The sequence below is a fragment of the Lynx rufus genome, unplaced genomic scaffold (genome assembly GCF_022079265.1).
Source record: "Lynx rufus isolate CCGP_SWC_20201006 ecotype Redwood Valley unplaced genomic scaffold, mLynRuf1.p SCAF_18, whole genome shotgun sequence".
In the NCBI taxonomy this organism is placed as follows: Eukaryota; Metazoa; Chordata; class Mammalia; order Carnivora; family Felidae; genus Lynx; species Lynx rufus.
Window position 1 is genome coordinate 39,644,263 of NW_025814832.1, and position 19,360 is coordinate 39,663,622.

Genomic DNA, 19,360 nt, shown 5'->3' on the forward strand with positions numbered 1-19,360 from the left:
TGCCGGGAATAGGAGGGCTGTAAGGGCATCAACACCAATACAAAGAGTCTTTGCAGGCTGAAAGGGGCATCTGTGGCTTTCAAACAATGGAAATTGGGTTTGTAAGAGAATAAAAGCAGTTATACTACGCTAAATCCAAATATGGCAAAGCAACAAAGAATTGTGCCACAGCACATTCATTTATCTTGTATATGCAGGTTGGGGATTAAGGATCATGTTGCACGAAGCAAGGGACAGGCAGAAGTTCGTGAGTGATGTTCAGTATCTGCGGGACATGCAGCACAAAGCGGACTCTGAATATCAGGTAAGTGTAGAAAACTAGAACTATCCTCCCCCTCCGCCTACAGCTTTATGAGAGAATTCAGGGTGCAGTATCAGTGTTTGATCAGCAGTAATCGTTTCGTGAAATCCAAAACCCATCACGTCCTAGATGTGTGACCATGGAAAGCCACTGAACCTCTCTGTGCTTCCTCATCTTTAAAATGGAGTTAATGGGGCGCCCCGGGGGCTCAGTCCTTTGGGCGTCCGACTTCGGCTCAGGTCATGATCTGGCAGTCCGTGAGTTCGAGTCCCGCGGCAGGCTCTGTGCTGACGGCTCAGAGCCCCGAGCCTGCTTCGGATTCTGTGTCTCCCTCTCTCTCTGCGCCTCCCCTGCTCATGCTCTGTCTCTCTCTCAAAACTAAATAAACATTAACTTAAATGGGGCTAATAATAGTACCTACTTCAGGGTGCCTGGGTAGCTCGGTCGGTTAAGCGTCTGACTCTCAGGTTTCGGCTCAGGACATGATCTCACAATTTCGTGAGTTCGAGCCCCATGTCAGGCTCTACATCGTTGGTGCAGCGCTTGCTTGGGATTCTCTCTCTCCCTCTATCTCTGCCCCTCCCCTGCTCACACTGTCCCTGTCTCTCTCCAAATAAATAAATAAACTCAAAAAATTAAAAAAAAATAATAGTACCTACTTCATAATATTGTCACGAAAATAAAATAATCCTGAAAAAGTATTTAGCACAGAGCTTGGCTCACAAACCTTTGATAAACAAATGACATTTGATAAAACAGCTATCAGGAATAAAACCATTAAAGAGTTAACTGGATCGACGCACCATTTATAAAATAAAATGGCCCTCCCCTGTCATCCCACCAGAAAAAAGGTGTTAGCACATTCTCCAACAAGCTAACTATTCGTCACCCTAGTTACAGTGTTTACATGCAAAAACAAACCAGACAGGGGGCCTGAGGAGCCATGATGTAATTACCCAGAGCTGGCATAGGACAAGCTTGCCAGACTGGGTGTGGGATTCTGGGAGCAGTTAGAAAGTGTCGCTCAGCCGGATGGCCAGAGGTCAACCCTCGCCAATCAAGGAGGCATGTCCTCAGCCTCAGCCGAGGATTGAAAAGTGCTCCTTCCCTTAGGAAAACACAGAACTGTCGTTATCAGATTTTTCTCCTTCTTAGCAATGTCAAATATAACCAAACCTCCTGGGTCACCAAGGAAACCAGACCTATCTTAGTAACCTGATTTCACCTGTATAACACAGCTTAGCTTTGGGATTGGAAACAAAGTCAGCAATTTCCTCCCACGACTTGCCAACCCACGTACAAGACTGTAAAATTGGCGGAATTTCTGTACAATGAATAAGAACATAAATATCTGAACTGGTCACACTGGGAATCCATCTACTTTTCACCAGGATGCCTCTGCCACCTGACCCTCCTTTGGAAATACGTGTTTGAAATTGTCTCCAGAATAGGCATGTAAGAAAATCCATCATTATTTGATGGTCTGTGCTTAAGAAAATCACACAAATGTGTGGCTTAAAGTCACCGCGGTCGTATTTTTCTAATCTCATTGAGCCTTCAACACTGTCCTTTAACAATACTTCTTAAGTACCTACTATGTCCTAAATGAAGTCCCCTCTCTCCCAGAGTTCTTAGTCTGGGATTGAAACAAACACTACACACAAGTAAATAAATATGTAAGATAGTTTCAATTACTGATATATATAAGGAAGCAAATAAACAGAAGTTTTGGGTGGTAACATTTGGCCGTGGAGGTAAAAGATGGGAAAGAGTCAGCCAGAGCATCCTGAGTAGCAGGAAAGCAAGTGCAAAGGCCCTGAGGCAGGAACTAACTTGGAGCCCTGGAAGAAACAAAAGAAGGTCAGAGTAGCTGAAACACCTTGACCAAGGGAGAATGTGGCACATGACAAGGTAGGAGAGGTAAAAAGGGCCAGATGATGCCTGAATCTCTCAGGACAAAGCTTGGTGTTAGGAGTTTATACTTATCTCACTGAGAATTATTGGATGATTTTAAGCAGGGGAGTGGTATGATCTGATTTACGGGGAGGTGGGGGGGGTGGTGGTATTTATTTATTTATTTTTGAGAGAGAGAGTGCATGAGCTAGGGAAGGGCAGAGAGAGGGAGAGAGAGAGAGAGGATCCAAAGCAGGCTCTGTGCTCAGAGCGCAGAGCCTGATGCGGGCCTCAAACTCAGAAACCATGAGGTGATGACCTGAACAGAAGCCAGATGCTTAGCTGACTGAGCCACCCAGGCGCCCCGGATTTACAGCTTTTACAGATCACTCTGGCTGCTGTGTGGGGAAAGGACCAAAAGGGGCTAGGGAAGCAGCAGAAAAACTTAGTAAGGAAACCCTGGTAGAAATTTAGGAGAGAAATTATGGCGGCTTGGACCCAGAGGGTAGGAGTGGAGGCGGTGAGATGTGGCCCAACCCAGGAAACAGAAGCAGAAGAGACGTCTTGCTGATAGATGGAGAGGCGGAGTGGGGGAGAGAAAGGAGTGAAGGTCGGCTCTCATCAACATGTTTACTTGCCCATCAGCTTCCTCTGTCATCGTCCATTTTAAACTTTTCTCCTTTTTTTTTTTTTTTTTTTTTTTGGACCTCCCATCCCCACACTTTCAACAAAGAACTTCCCTTCCTGTTTTACACACACAGGAAACAAAGCAAGGCCATCAGGTGGGAAGCCACGGCACTCCTCCCCTTCCATTCCAGGCTGCGCATCCATCCAGCCCCTCAAGTCCCGAGGGTGAAGTGACACTCTCCCTGCCAGTGCCTGGCCCGAGTTCTTGGTCCACACCCCGCTGTGCCCAGCCCCTCTCCATCCAGGCACTTCTCATCTGTATCATGGACATTTCCTTCCTCTAATTGGCTCAGCCTACAAACACGTTCAAGTCCCTCCTGTCCTCAGAACAAAAGAACAAAGCTGCCTGAGGACCCTGTGTCCTTCTCTGGCCACAGCCCAAGATGTCCCCAGACAGCTACATTTCTATCACCTCCCCCCACCCCTCCCCGGCTCCCCATTCATTCCTAACCCATTGTGGCCTGGCTGTCACCTCCCCTCCCCTGAAACTGTTCTCTCACTAAGGTCAGTAGCCAAATCCAGCAGACGCCTTTTTAGGCTTTGTTTTCTAAAGCTTTATCTACATTTGACACTATTACTCTTTTCTTCTCAAAACATTACTCCTTTGCCTTTCTGACATCACACTCTTCTGATTTTCCTTCTGTTCCTGTCACAGTCTTCTCTCTGCCCCTCAAATGTTAATTCCCCCAGGTTTCCATCAGCCCGGTTTTCTTCTAATTCACACGGTCCCTGTGACCCATCTCATCCCTCCTGTGTTTTTAACCACCACTCCTAGACTAACGACTTGAAATCCCGAGTCTCCCCCAAAGTGTCGACATCACGTGCACGCCTGCTTGCTGGGCATTTCCAGCTGGATGTTGCAGAGGGATGCCAGCCTGTTCCACCCCCTGCCATCCTCCTCTGCGTTCCCTCCCTGACGACAGAGACCTAAGCCTGCCCGACTCCCCTCTCTTCCTCACCACCCACACCCCACCAGTTACCAAGTCCTGCCACCATTACCCAAATGCTCGTGAACTTGTGCCTTCCTTCCCATGCCGTTGCTGCCATTCTGGTTCCCACCGCCACCGTTTCTCTCCAGGATTGTTCCATTGTCCTTATTACTGGTCTCCTTGCCTCCGACCTCGGCATCTTTCAGATTGCTTTTTTGAAGTGGATCTAAAATGTGAATTTGACTATGCGGTTGGGATGCATGCAGCTCTTGAGTTATTTCCCCTCACTTAAAGGCAGGCCCAAGACCCAAGAACCACAGCAAGACCAGCCTAAACCTTAACCACGTCTCCGACCTCCTCTCCTCCCTTCTTTACTCTCTTGACAAGGGTGGTGAGGACTGCAGTTTGAATTTAGAACTAAATGGAATGTCTGTACTCCCACCACACCCTTCTTTAAAAAAAAAAACAAACAAAACAACTTTAGGGGCACCTGGGTGGCTCAGTCAGTTAAGCATCCGAACTTCAGCTCAGGTCATGATCTCATGGTTTGTGAGTTCAAGCCCTACATCAGGCTCTGCACTGAGAGGGCAGCGCCCGCTTCGGATCTTCTGTCTCATGTTTCTCTGCCCCTCCCCCACTCCTGCTGTGTCTCTCAAAAATAAACATTAAAAAAATTACAAAAAACAACTTTATTGAGGTATAATTTACATATCATAAAATTCATCTGTTTTAAGTGTGTAATTTCATAACATTTACCAAAGTTGCACCCATCACCATCATCCAGTTTTAGAACATTTCCATCACTCCCAACACCAAAACATCCTTTCCTAACTCTTTCACACTGCTTATGAAATAGTATTGAAATTGTCTTTTGTGTGACTTCCTCTCAATCCGGACCACAGCCTCTTAAGGGCAGTGATGGAGTCTTACTTTTCTACATTGAACTGAATGCCCTGTCATTGATGTGAGTCAGCATTACCCAACTTGACCACCAACTCTGTTTATCAGACTTAGATTCAGCTGACTTGTAACTATTCCTCAAGGCCAAGTCCACCCCCATTGAGCATTTTCAAAACCACTCACCACAAGGTCTGCAGAAAATAATTATGGTTGTCTTTAATATGTTCTGAGTCTTGTTGAATGAAGTATGTAGCAACCCAGCAAAACTACTTTGAAGGGAACAGTAATAAGTTATTTGTATTATTTAGTCTATCCCTTGTCTTGTTCCAGAAAGGATTTAAACTAGGGGTTTAAGAATCTGTTACGTGACCTTAATAACCCCTCAATAACTTGGTCCATATATGACTTGTGTGTATCTAGATAATTGACCAAGGTAGACTTTGCATTAGGTCAGTATTGAAATCCTGGGTCATCAATGAGCTTGGCCGGTTACTTGTGGCCCAAGAAATCCCAGCTCTCGCTCCTAGCACAGCAACCTGCTTGGACACCCGTGAGTCCCATTTCAGGGTGTACAAATAGCATAAGACCTAATAACCAGATATGACTCCTAAATCATACATTTGCCACAGATTCCTTCCTGCGCTTCACTTGCCTTTAATGAACCGGCTCAAATTGAAGCCCTTGGAAACCTCCTGTATGCACTATTCCTGCTACATCCTAAAATATTCGAAGGCTTGGTACGCACCAAATTAGCAGTGCCTTTGCAGGTCTGTCTGCTGGCAACAGGAGAGGTGGGTTGAACCCACCCTGAGTTATTCTGATGCTACTCCTTTCAGCGGTTGGGTGGGGCCCTTTTGAAAAAAAAAGAGGAAATAAACATCTATTTGGCATATTACATGCTATTTCGGAATCTGGTAACTAGTACATAATTATATGCCATCTCAGGATCTGGCTCTTATTTCTTCAAGGGTGCTCATGCTGCATAGGCTTTTTTTTTGGTCAAACGTGTTTATGTAACTGAAGGCAGAATTTAGCCATTAATGTCTACTGAAAGCTGGAGAGAAAGATTACACTTGGCATTTCAGAATGTTATTCGGTAATCTATCAAATGTGTTCAGATGGGTTTCATTTCCCGTCATTTATTCATCCTGATTTTTCACGTACCGGGCAAACAACTCAACATGACGATATAAACTTGTTCAAAGACGTGCTAGGTGACTATACCAGGTAGCAGGGGCTCGGGAACCATCCACTCAGGGGGTTGAAGGAGTAGAGATAATTCGGCTTCCTCTCCCATAGGAGCCAGGTGGGTTCCCTGCTCTGCTCACCTCTGGGGTGCATGCTTCTATACTCTTCACAGACAGAAGAGAAAAAGAAACTCATTTGAGGGGAATATCATGTCAAATTATTTTTACACCTTTGTTTTTTTAACCTCTTTTTTAAAAAAATTTTTTTTCAACGTTTTTTATTTATTTTTGGGACAGAGAGAGACAGAGCATGAACAGGGGAGGGGCAGAGAGAGAGGGAGACACAGAATCGGAAACAGGCTCCAGGCTCTGAGCCATCAGCCCAGAGCCCGACGCGGGGCTCGAACTCACGGACCGCGAGATCGTGACCTGGCTGAAGTCGGACGCTTAACCGACTGCGCCACCCAGGCGCCCCTGTTTTTTTAACCTCTTAAAACTAATGAGCTTGAACAATGCCCCCCAATGATAATTAAATCCCAAAATGTTGGATCATAAGAACAACAAAAACGTACCCACTGAAGCAGGGACAACTCCCACGTTTCAAAATGCTTGGAGACTTCAAGCAACAATAACCTTGACAGGGGCCACCTGCTCAAGAGGCAGAGATGTGCTGTGGTGCGGGGGGGGGGGGGGGGGGGGGGGTTGGTTCACACCAGAACCCAGTGAGTCTGGGAAGTGTTCCTGGGGTATGTGGCTTCTTAAGGCACCAGGAACTTGGAGGGTGACTAGGAGGGACTGATTGAGAAACTGAGGACCCCTGTAGGTTCCGAAAGCTGTTAACACTTGGAGTGCCTGAATGGTTCAGTAGGTTACACGATCGATCAACTCTTGATTTTGGCTCAGATCATGATCTCACCCTTCATGAGTTTGAGCCCTGCGTCATAGGGCTCTGCGCTGTGCTGTGCTATGCGAACAGAGCCTGCTTGGGATTTGCTCTCTCCCCTCTCTCTGCTCCTCCCCTGCTCATGCTTGTGCTCTCTCTCTCTCTCTTAAATAAACTTAGAAAGTGAGAGAGAGAGATGGAGGGAGGAAGGAAGGAAGATAGGAAAGAAAAGAAAAGAAAAGAAAAGAAAAGAAAAGAAAAGAAAAGAAAAGAAAGAGAAAAGAGAAAAAAAGAAAAACGAAGGAGGGAGGGAGGAAGGAAAGGAAAGGAAAGGAAAGGAAAGGAAAGGAAAGGAAAGGAAAGGAAAGGAAAGGAAAGGAAAGAATCTGTAACACTGAAGAAAAATCAGTTTCCAAGGCAGCCTGACTGACTGAGAGCAGCACTTTCTCAGTTGTCTGGCTGGGGAACTGCAGGCTCAGGAGACAGACCTCTGCTCCCAGAGCACAAAAACAAGGATGAACCTCAGGCCCAGACAGAAAGATCCTTTCTTCTTCCCTGACCAGAATCAGAGTCACATGATTTGGCAAAGGCTGACTTTAGAAATAGAAGTAAACCAAGAAATTGGATCAGAAACAACAATTAAAGCCTAATGATGCTAATGACGGCGGTGACGGTGGTGATGAGTGTCTTTCACTGAACACTCCCCATGAGCCACTTACTCTGCTGAGCGTCCTGCCAACGGGGCCCCAGGCTCCCCAGCAGTCTGGCGGCAGAGGGCATCTCCCTCGTACAGATGAGGGAAACAAGAATCAATGGAGGTAGTCAGCCTGCCCAAGGTCACGTTGGAGAAAGTGGCAGAGTGCGGGTCTGTCGTGTTTACCCGTATTGAGTTACCGTGAGTCACAGAAAGCACGTCATGCCCCACAGGCACATGTGCACATTCTGTGTTCTGCCCCCACAGTGGTAGCTTGTGCTCTGTGCGTGCCTGCAGTCACAGGGATGGTGGGGGTGGGGGGCTGCTGGGCGCCTGCAGTCACAGCAATGCATGGGGGGTGGGGGACTAGTGGGTGCCTGCAGTCACAGGGATGGTGGGGGTGGGGGGCTGCTGGGCGCCTGCAGTCACAGCGATGCATGGGGGGTGGGGGACTAGTGGGTGCCTGCAGTCACAGGGATGGTGGGGGTGGGGGGCTGCTGGGCGCCTGCAGTCACAGGGTTGGGCTGGGGGGTGGGGGGCCGCTACACCAGAGGAGGAGGGGAGGAGGAAGCCGCCCATCCCAAGGAGGAAATGAGGAGTTACCTGAAGCCTTCCATTTGAAGACTGCCCTCAGCCAGTTCTGTCACATGAACAGAAACTTATTTATAGCAATCTAGCTCCAGACATGTGGAACTCTGAAAGGGGAATATTCTTAAAGTTCCAGAGGAAGGGGAGCTCCTGGTGATCATTACAAATCAATTCAACCCCTGCATCCTGCATCCTAAGGTTTCACACTCTGCCCTTGTCACTCCAGGACCCCCAAAGAGGAAGCAACTCCAGCATCAACAACAACAACAACAACAAAAATCATTCACATTACAAATAACAAGAAAACCAGGGGCGCCTGGGGGTTCATTGGTTAAGCATCCAACTTCAGCTCAGGTCATGATCTCACAGTTTATGAGTTCAAGCCCCGCATCCGGCTTTCTGCTGTCAGCGCAGAGCCTGGAGCCTGCTTCGGAGTCTGTGTCTCCCTCTCTGTCTGCCCCTCCCCTGCTCACGCACACTCTCTCTCTCCCTCAAAAATAAATAAACATTTAAAAAAGATGAAAAAAAAAAAAAGCAAGTAACAAGAAAACCAGCCCCTGGAGGACGAGGTGGCAGTTATGGCTAGGTTCTTGCTATTTCTAGGACTGGAAGTCTAGACTTGCCTCTCTGTCCTGGTGTCCCTTCAACTCTGCAAAGCTGTAACTTCGAGAGGAGTAATGCTTGATTTACACAGAAAGACTGCTTGGCTTTATCAAGATAAAAATGAGGAAGGACCTACCCTGATGCTGGTTTGTTCTCTTGCTCCTCTGTGAGAGGAGGCATAAGGAACCAGAGGGAGAAAAAAAAATTTTTTTTTTTTACATTGCAAACCATTCTACTCCTCCTCCCCCTTTGGTAAAGAAATATTTAAGTTGCATGCATTCTTGGAGAGAATTTTCAAAAAACACTCAACCCACAAGAATTCTGTTCATCCCACAAAATCTGCTTTGGTCCTGCGTGCATTTGCTAACACCGTCCTGCACTTTTAGCCTATCAGCATTTGCCTCTTGCGCCTTTAATCCCAGTCGGTTAGGATAACACAGACATCTGCTGCTCCAGGAAACAACAGTGGCAGCCAGGACTCCTCCCAAACGAGCTCCAATCTGAAGTCATTGTAAAAGGAATGGAAAAGAAGAGGCCCATATTTACTTGAACGTCATTGAACTCTCTGGCTAACTCTCTTTAGGTTTACCTTGGTTTATTTTATTACTTGGTGTTTGTTTCACTTATTTATTATAGTTACTGTCCAGTATTCTGGGGGGTTTTCTTGCTTCAATTATTGATGAAAACAAACACTGCCCACGATTTATTAAAATGGCTTGCTATCTAGATAGCATAGTTTTGAAAGTAAGGTTAACAGTGAGACAGGGGGGAAAATAAAGCGGCGACCATTTTGGAGTGCTCTCCCTTCCCCAGTAAGGCAGGGTGGAACAGTACCCTTCTCCTGGGAATCCAGGATTCCACTTGCTGCAAGTATCACCTGGCCAGCAGTGCATGAGCCACACCCCCCCCCCCACTGCCCCAACCCCCAGGCCAGTGCCTCACCAGCAATTGTTGTGAGGCACAATGTAAACCAACTTGCTGTTCCCAATTCCAAGTGGTAAATGTTTTGTTAATATCAGGTCATTTCTATTTTTAACCATGTAGCATGATATTAGGCTTTCCCAGTGGTGTGAAATTCTGGCATGTTCTTCCACATCAAAGAAGGAGATGCATTTTCTAACAAAGGGGGAAAATGTGGAAGGAATCTTTCCTTTCTTAACCCAGCCAGGAAAGGGAGATGTCAGGCCCTGTTTAGAAACAGTATTGTTGGGTCCTTACGTTGGGTTTCTTTACCATGACAGGGGATAATTTGGCTCTAGCAGAGCAAAGGTGAATCTGGGCACTGGACCTACAGAAATGCTCCAAGAAGTTTTCCTATTTTAAACTATTTAAAATATCACTGGAAACCCCCATATAGCACATGATTTCTTGGGGTTTGTTCAGTCCTGATACTGGAGAAGAAATCTTTTGGTACTAGATTTTTCTCTTAATTTCGTTTTTTGAAAATGGAATTTTTTTTGTGGTTATTTTGTTTTTATTATTTTGCATTCAGGGACTGATATTTCCCCCTGAAACAATAATGCAATTGAGCTAACATGCAGTGCTAGACGCTGAGGGGATTCAAAAGGTAAGAGGTGGTCCTTACCCTGAGGGGTCCTCACTGATCAGCAGGAGACACGGGCTCAAAACAAAGCAACTAAATACAACAGTAAAAACGAAAATTGTGTAATTCCAGCTGCTTTTGTATAAAGGAGCAATTAATTCGGCCTGGGGAAGAAGAGCTTGGCAAGCCGAGAGATGTCTCTTGAGCTGGATCTTAGTAGATCCACAGATTTGCCTGCCGTGCTGTGAACATCCCTGTGAAAGGCATTCAAAGTGGAGGAAGGGCAGGTGCGAAAGCTCTCAGGTAGGAAGGGTCTGATCCCATAACTGGGAGTGATCCAGGGGGACAGAGAGCCACGCTGGAATGAGCAGAGCTTTGAAGAGAATGAAGACAGAGGGGAAGTGAATGCTGCCTTTCAGGTACTTCCTGCCTTAAGGAAGCAATTGTTGGGGACACACTTACCAAAACGCCTCTTAGTGTGTTTGTCATTGTAACTTATTAAAGCAGAGATGACTCTTTTTGACCTGGCATTTTGGGGCAAAGGGAAGAGAGTCGTGATGCCTGGCTGAGTGTCTTGACACTTGGTAAATGTGCTGATGAGCCCTTGAAGCTGGACATTGTGTATTTCATGTTCCTCACGATAGGAATTAAGCAAAAAGTCATGAAAGTTTGTCGCAGACCTAAGCCAAAGATACTTTTTTAAAAAATTGTATTCTGCAGGCTTGTCTGAGACGACAGGAATACAGAAGAGACCCAAATGAGAAGAAACAAGATCAATTTGGGGGGCAAGAGACAAATTTGGAGAGACCCCGGTTTTCAACTGGGTCATCTTCCAAACAGGTACTTAGAACTCTGGGAGATACCCTCCTGCTGCCGTGTGTGTGTGTGTGTGTGTGTGTGTGTGTGTGTGTGTGTGTATACACGTGCGTGCACATGCATACGTCACTTAGGAAAAAGCCAACTCCAAAAGGAGGTCCTGGAGAATCCTGAAAGTCAGGGTGGTCAGTCAGTTGGGCGTCTGACTTCAGCTCAAGTCGTGATCTCACGGGTCGTGAGTTTGAGCCCCACGTCGGGCTCTTTGCTGTCAGCGCGGAGCCTGCTTTAGATCCTCTGTCTCCCTCTCTCTCTGCCCCTCCCCTGCTCAGGTTCATGCACACCCTCTCTCTCATAAATAAAGCAAACAAGCAAACAAAGAAACAAATCCTACAGTTCAGAGCAGGGAGATACAGGGGCAGGAGATCCCATCCTGGATGCCGCCTGGGGCCACTCCTCTGCTGTGTGACTGTCCCCCTTCACCCAGGTTGGGCCTCGTTCTTCTTTCCTGATGGATCCCATGGCGATGGTCTCTGAGATACCATCCAAATCAGAAATGCTACAACTCTTCCACTTCAAGAGTTGAGGCACTGGGCTTTCTAAAGCACAGCATCATCTCTCCATCTACACGCCTGCACCTGTGTCTATCTGATCGGTCCATATAACCACAGCCATACATAGATATGGGTACGAAGATATATCTTATTTGTATATGGACTTATAGTCTAACTCATTGCATTGCTTAGTCTGGTCTTTCAAATACAGTTAAAATGTAGTAATAACTGCATCGTGTAATGACTAGAAATTGCTCAAATATTTCTGTCTGGATGATAATAAAAAAGGATAAGATCCAAATAATAGTGATAAGACAATGACAGTACTAGTCACCGTCATTACCATCATCTGAGTGGTGGCAGTGTTCCAGCACTGTGCCAAATGTTTTATACGTATTAGCTTATTTAATTCTCGTAAATCTCTATATATTTACCTCCCCTCACAGATGAGAAACTGAGCCTCAGAAAAGACCAGAAAATTGACCTAAGACTCCATAGCCAGTGTGTGGTAGAGTCAGAGTTCCTTCCCAGGGAGCCCAGCCCCGGGGAAGGTGCTCCGAACCACTGAACGATACGATCATATTTCATGTTTAAGATCTTATCCGAGTAAGAATTTTACTTATCCTATGTAAGCACCAAACACCACAAGCTGCATTCAACACCCATTTGTTAGCATGGCGAATTGATTTAAGATGAGCCAGACGCCTTTTATGAATTCTTATTTAATATTTTATGCCTGCAATATACTCTAGAGGATGGACTCTCGCTTTCTGTCAGCAGTGTGGATCCCTGAGATAGATCCTGGACACCTGATATCAATCGATTTCTTGTTGGGATTTCTTTTTAATCTAGGAGGTTCACACTGCAGTTATTTAATGTTCAAAGGATCCCTCAGAAACATCAGCGATTGATGTATATGGGTGTAGATGTATCCCTGGGTGAGATCTATACTCCCTATTAAGGAACGTAAAATCACACAATCAGATATTCCACCTAGAGTCTAAAGGTGAAAGAGACTATCTTCTAACATTGGCAGCATCGAGAAGAACACATCGCCTGGATCGCTCCCTGTTAGTCGAAGACTAAATATAATGCCTGCTGCTGATTGAACTTAGGGAGTGAGATTAATCCAAAAATTAAATCTAGTTTGGCTCGAACAGCACACTTCTAGCATTAAGATAAATTCTCACATTTTTTCCACTTAGAAACAAAACTCAAGGACTGATAAGAAAAAAGGCAATTTAAGTCGAACGGTAGCATGTAGCAATCTTCCTAGATTGGTAAAGAAGTGGGCAGCTGGGTTCTTCTATTTTCACGCAAAGATTCACATGCATAGCCGTGGCCATTTTGTATGGCAATACTCACACATTTGGGACATTCTAGGACTAGAAGTTTTATGCTCCTCTCCATAAACTTTGTTTAGGGGACAGGCTGGTGACAGATTTCTGTAGTTTTCTTCTTTATGCTATAAAAATTATTCATTCTTTAAATCATCATGGCAAAATGCTCAGACCACATCTAAAAAAGGATATGGTTGTACATATAAAAGTAATTATGAAATAAGGACAAAAATATGTGCTAAAACGCATAAAGCTGGCAATTTCTAAAGTGTAAGAACAGGATTTTTCATGTTGCACTATGCCACTGTACCTCAACCTGCCAGAAACCCCAAAACAACATTACTTAAATAATCTCAGATTTATTTTCCAGGTAATGATATCCCAAGGGTTTGGGCCTTGATTGTACAAGTGCCTCCAAGGTCACATCTTCTGTGTCAAGAAGAGTGACGAAATCAGAATTTTCCCCAGTGAAATTCACCTCTGCTTTCCTCTCTGTATTACAGATATCCTTTGGGGGATACTGCAGAATTTCCCCCCAGATACAAAAGCACAGGAAGGGCACGGGGAGCGAGAATGTCACTGACTGAAAGCATCACTCAACAGCCATATGACTTGTGTGCTCCTAGTGTTGACCCCACCCCCCGCTCAATCCTTCCACTTTTGCTTGGTACAAGTGAAGCCAGAGATCCCTTATGAGACAAACCGTATCCAGAACTCTTCAACCCCCAGGATCATGGGTTGGTTTGGAGAGCTCTCCTCCCAGGTTTGGACCCCCACCCAAATTTCTATGAAAATCTGGCTGTTCCTAAGCCTTCCTAGTCTGGGCCTGCCCTGCTATATTTTGAATCCTGAGGGGATACAGAACTTATCAAACCTCTTTATCAAACCTCAGTGCCAGGGAGGATGAGGATCCCAGGGGATCCCTGAGGATGGGATCCTCAGGTCCCAGAGGAGGGTATAAGAACATGGGCACCTCCCAAAGGAGAACCCAGGCCAGATTAGTCCCAGTTTCCAGAGCTCAGTGTATTGAATGTCACATCAGACAATTAGAGTTGCAAAAGATCATTGGTTGATGAGAAAAGACCAGGAGAAAGATACGTGTCCATGAGCAGACGTAAACCTAACCTAGCCCTCCTCCCTAGGTAAACATTCCCCTAAGTAATTCCCTTTTAGAGACTCCTGTGGCTGAAAACTCCAAGGAACGCTTTGCCTCTGATCTGTGAAGGGAAGTTCATTCTGACTGAGCGGGTGGTAGGGAAGTGGACTGCTTAATCCATGGGAAGTTTTCCACCACACGGTCAATAGGTGAAGTGCACCACCACCCGTATTTTGACACTGGTATTGCAACTTCTGTCACTCGTTCCTTCCTTGCCCCAATCTCAGATTGTCACAGTTCTGATGAACCTGGAATAAGTGAGACATTTATCATCAAGTAACAGATCCAGTATCAAGCCATCGTTTCCAGACACCTGCCTGGCAGGGGGCAGATCTCCCAACGCGGTGGCCCCACCATTCCGCACAAGCGCCTCACCACGACCAGTGCCTCGGGCAGAGGTTGTCTTACGTCTAAATCCAAGATAAAGCAGTAACCACCCAGCTCGTGCTGAGATGTTCTTCAAAGTGGTACCTCCTAAATACATTTAAGTTAATGGTGTGGCGTAGAAAGAACACTTATCGTCAAGGGCCATCTCTGTCCCTCATTACAGTGTGAATTCAGACAAAGCACTTGTAAGCACTTCAGTTTCCCATCACGGAGGTACTTATTATTAATGCTTATCTTGTGGGATCAATGCAAGAACAAGTGAGACTCTTGCGTTCATACTAACATTTGATTACATTATAAATTGCCTTGGTGCCCGGCTGTTCTTACAAATGGTGCTCCAGTAGGTATTGGGTTCTGAGACTTCTAGAATACCTTCTTTTGCCTCAGCCCAATCCCAGGCCACATTACTAAAAGCCAACCTTATGTGGCAACTTAATTTTAGACCCTTCTCAAGGTTACATGCAACCTTGTTAACGAATCAGATTAGAATAAAAAGGGAAATACATAACAGCTCCACAAAGTCATCAACTAGGAGTTGGGTGAGCAGTAGACTAAAAACAAAGCAGTCTCTCAATATGAACAGGAAACAGTGTCCCCAGGAGAGCTGCTGGCCTAGAGGAGTACACATCGCCTGGATCATTCCCTGCTGTGATTGACAGGATATGTTGCCTTCTCAAACCTTCACAGGAAAGAAACAGGAGCCCTGATTTCCCCATAGAAAATGATGAAAATGAGAGGCGTCTGGGTGGCTCAGTCGGTTGAGCGTGTGACTGCGGCTCAGGTCATGGTCTCACAGTTCATGGGTTTGAGCCCCACGCCGGGCTCTGTGCTGACAGTCCAGAGCCTGGAGCCTGCTTTGGATTCTGTGTCTCCCTCTCTCTCTGCCCCTCCTCCGCTCACGCTCTGTCTCTCTCAAAAATAAACATTAAAAAAAAAATCTTTTTTTTTCAAAGAAAGAAAATGATGAAAATGATAAGCCCATGACTTTGCAGGCAGCAACCTTCTGTGAAAAGGGACATCATGAGCATTTCTCATCTATCCTTGCTGGTCCAAATGCACAAACCTCAAGGACTTAGGACAGATCGTCACTGCATTTACTTTGCCGGCAACGAAGGCGGAGACCACCCAGCTCTCGGTTTTTCAAGAGTACTGTTTGCTTTGCTAATAGGAACAAGATTATTGTCCTTTACCATCAGCAACCAACAACTAAATATTTAGATTCCAGGTCACAAGGACCCAACGTTACATTGGAAAGAGGCAGTAAACCTGATAACAGTAGCAACTGGCTCTTCCCCAGGCCTGGCTCGGTGGGATGTTGACCAGTGAGATCACCTGAACCTCCCAGAAAGCACGGTACTCTCAAGTGTGAAGGCAACTACCCAACATAAACATCTTAATTGTTTTGTCCATAATGATCCACACAAACTTTGGAGGTTAAAATTAAAAAGAAAGCCTCTTCAAGTAACCTGCAGTGGCTTAAAAAGTCAGACTGTCCATCCACACGAGAGGGCGGCAAAAGTCTAGAAATGTGTCGTCCAATAAGGTGGCCACTAGCCATGTGTGGCTAGTTACCTTTAACTTTAAATTAATCAAAAGGAAAATTTTATATTCAGTTCCTTAGATGCACCAGCCAACATCTCACATGCTCAGTAGCCACATGTATCCCGTGGTTGCCATATTGGACCACGCAGATACAGGACATTTCCACCATTGCCGAAAGTTCTATGTGACAGCGCTGCTCCAGATTGTGGTCAAGTTCAAAAAAACAAAACAAGACAAGAGCCTATGGGCCAGAAAGTATAATCCACAATACGGTGCTTTACATACTGTGGCTCTTTGCAAATGTTAGCTCTCTGAGGACAGTGCAGCTGTCCAAGAAGGCTGGCTCAATTTGCATTTTGTGTTTTCTGTGACCTCGCTATATTTGCATGCCTCCTTTCATTACCTTCTTATTCAGCCTACCCTGCCTGTGAAACCTTCAGCTTCTCCTCTTTCAAACAGCTCTTGGGGAAGTTATTCTCCCATTAATCTGTCAGTGTCAACCCACCAACACCCTTACCGGTGTCATGAAAGCAGCCAGGGCTTTAGCACATAGCATAAGCGTTCCATGACTCATCCTTCTCATTTTTCTGACTTCTGCTTGTCCGTTGTCGGATTCCTTGAGGGTCGGGCCTCCCTTCTTTCTGGCTCCAGGCCGGTGTGCGGCTGAGGCAGGTCACACACGCACACACCGGTTCTAACTGCCAGAAGGCCCCACCCTGGGAGGCTATGAGTCACCGTTAGCACCTGGTGTGCTGTTTGTCCTAGCCACCCTCTCGACTGTAGCTCAGATTCCGCACCCTCAAGGTGCACCTGAGCAATAACGTGGCTCTGCACACAACATCTCAAGCTCCAAACGTACGTCATGGAGAGAGAATGTGCAGCTCACAGTTTGACAAGTGCAGATCTGTGAGAATTCTCATCTGAGTTTGTTTTCCATTTTAGCTGTTGATCTTTTCCCCATGGCGTGTCCCACAAGCACCTCAGACTCAAGATGCTGACTGCGTCATCTGGTTCCCTCAAAACGGTCCCTCTTCCTGAATTAATTTCTGCCCAAGCCAGAATTCCAGAAATTATCTTGGGTTCCTTCTGCTGCTATTTCTCACACTTCACAGTAATCACACACCAAAGCCAGATCATCTTGTCTCCTTTCTCGGGAATCTGTCCATCAACACTCCCCTCTGCCGGGCCATCTCTTTTTTTTTTTTTTTTTTTTGCCTGGAAATTGTCAGAGTCATTTCCTTGGACATTTTGCCCTCACCTCACCCTTTCCAGCCAGTCTTCCAGACGGTACTAAGAGTGATCCGTCTGGATCGTGTCACTCCTCTGTTGAAAATTCTTTAGTGGATCCCCACAGATCAAGTTCAAACACGTTAGCAAGGTACTCAAGGCCCTGGCCGGCCTGCCTCTCAACCCTGAGGGCACCTCTTCTGTGAAGTTTCTAGAGCTTCTCCTGGGGGTCAGGTGACTTTGCTGTTGTCTTTCCTCTGTATTCCCATAACACCCTCTGGACTCAAGTCCACCTTGGGGTTCCTCTTCCTATCTCCCTCCTCCCTTAGGCTGGAAGCCACTTGAGAGCAGGTGCCATTTGTTGTCATATTTCCAATGCCCACCATGTAACAGGAACTCAAGGAATGGCTGACGGCTGACAGTTACCGGAATGGTTTAGGAACACGCACGTGTTATAGGCATATAGCCGTAACAGCCAAAATAGGAATCCTCACCCCGCACGAGAGAAAATAGGAGATGTTGTTACTTGGAGTGGAGTGGTGAATGCTCCCTGACCTTGCTTGCAATTACTGAGAGGCGAGTAGTTTAGTAAGGTTGCCAGTGTGCAATGGCCAGTTTGGGCTTGAAGAGGAATCCATTCCAATCAACCACTTGGAAACCTCCACAGTGGTGATCACCAGAGAGTGACCAATGAAAGAGAGCACTCTTCCGTGCATACCCTTCCGCGAATGGACAGATGGCTTCTTCAAAGCCCTGGGTAAGTTCCTTTTCTCACAGATAGGCAAGAACACGAGGACGTAGAAGGGCTGGGTTCAAGGCTCTCCGTGGACAGAGGAAACTCAGAACAGCCCAAAGTTGGCCCGGGACTCCGCTGTACTTTATAACAGAAGTCATGTTGCTATAAAGATGTGAATTCATGTTCCACCAGATAAGTCACCAGACTAAACTGGATATTTCTTTTATAATTAGGTTATAGATTAATTGGAATACACTGGCGTGCATGCCCTTCTGTGGGCAAACCAGGGTGCTGAAGGTCTCCAACAGCATTAATGGAGAAAGCAAACAATAACTGTATCGTGGGCAAAGACAGGAATGCTTCACTTCTTCATTTCTGGGCTTTGTCTGAGTTCCACTAGGTAATTTAAAAATAGGCCATGGCAGTAAAATGGGGCAACTGTCAGTTCAAATTGCAGCTGCTTCCAGAATGTTGTCCTGCCTTTTTTAACAGATAAGCAAGACAAGCCTAGAGTCAATCCTTCCACTAGGGTGGTTCTGCCATGTGGCCGGGTGATACAAACACCAATTGTTATCCCAGTTCAGTGAAATTGTGGATGCCGAGAGTTGGTGGCCTCTGATCCAGAGGGCTCCTGATGTTAATTGGACTCAGCAGCTCCGAAATTGCATGAGAGAAGATTATAACAAAGTAGATTTTTGCCCATTTTATGCAGTGCTATGTATTTTGGTTTACTACCTTTTATTAAAATTCCTTACTTAAAAAAAATGGCCCTAATTAATTTTTAAAACAAACAACAAAAAAAAACCCAAACCTTGTTAAAAACCAATTAAAACTCAGCTATCAAACTTTAAAATTTTTTCACTTGCAAGATATTATTCAGGTGCATACCTGAGTGAAGCATGAGTTAGAACATACAACATCTCATCCTGAAACCGTTTGTTTTGCTTTTATACCACTTTACTCACTAAGGAATTGCAAACCGCTTTGTGTCCAAGACGCGGTGTTAGATGCTGTGGGCACACGGTAATAACAAAGCCGTGCCCCCGCCCGTTCACAGTGTGGGCGAAATAAGACGTTACACTAATGCCTGCAGTTCAAGACGGTATCTGACGAGTGTAATAAAAAGGCAAAAGGAAACCTGGAAAAGCTTCCTAGAGGAATGCAGATTTTCATCTGGATCTTAAGGCACGACAGGATTTGGGGAGCTGGGAGTGGGGGGTGGGGAGCTGAGGCAGGGCACCGTCACAGGTGGAAGGAGGAGCCGAAATCAAAGAGAGATGGGCACGTTTGGGAAAGGGTGAGCCGCCCAGTCTTCCTGCAGCACAGGAAATGTACATCAGACCTCTCTTCAGAGCTCCCCTCCCTGGAGGACACTCGTCATACCCCCCTGCACCCTT

General features: G+C 45.9%; 1 protein-coding gene across 1 annotated transcript in view; it reads left to right on the forward strand.

Moving 5' to 3' along the window:
* Positions 1–214: 214 nt before the first annotated feature.
* MARCHF10 (membrane associated ring-CH-type finger 10) overlaps positions 215–19,360 on the forward strand; it is a 76,590-nt gene continuing 57,444 nt past the window's right edge. The window contains exons 1-2 of the mRNA XM_047080448.1: positions 215–304; positions 10,929–11,048. Of these exons, the coding sequence (XP_046936404.1) occupies positions 215–304; positions 10,929–11,048 (210 nt within the window). The remainder of the gene's footprint in view (positions 305–10,928; positions 11,049–19,360) is intronic.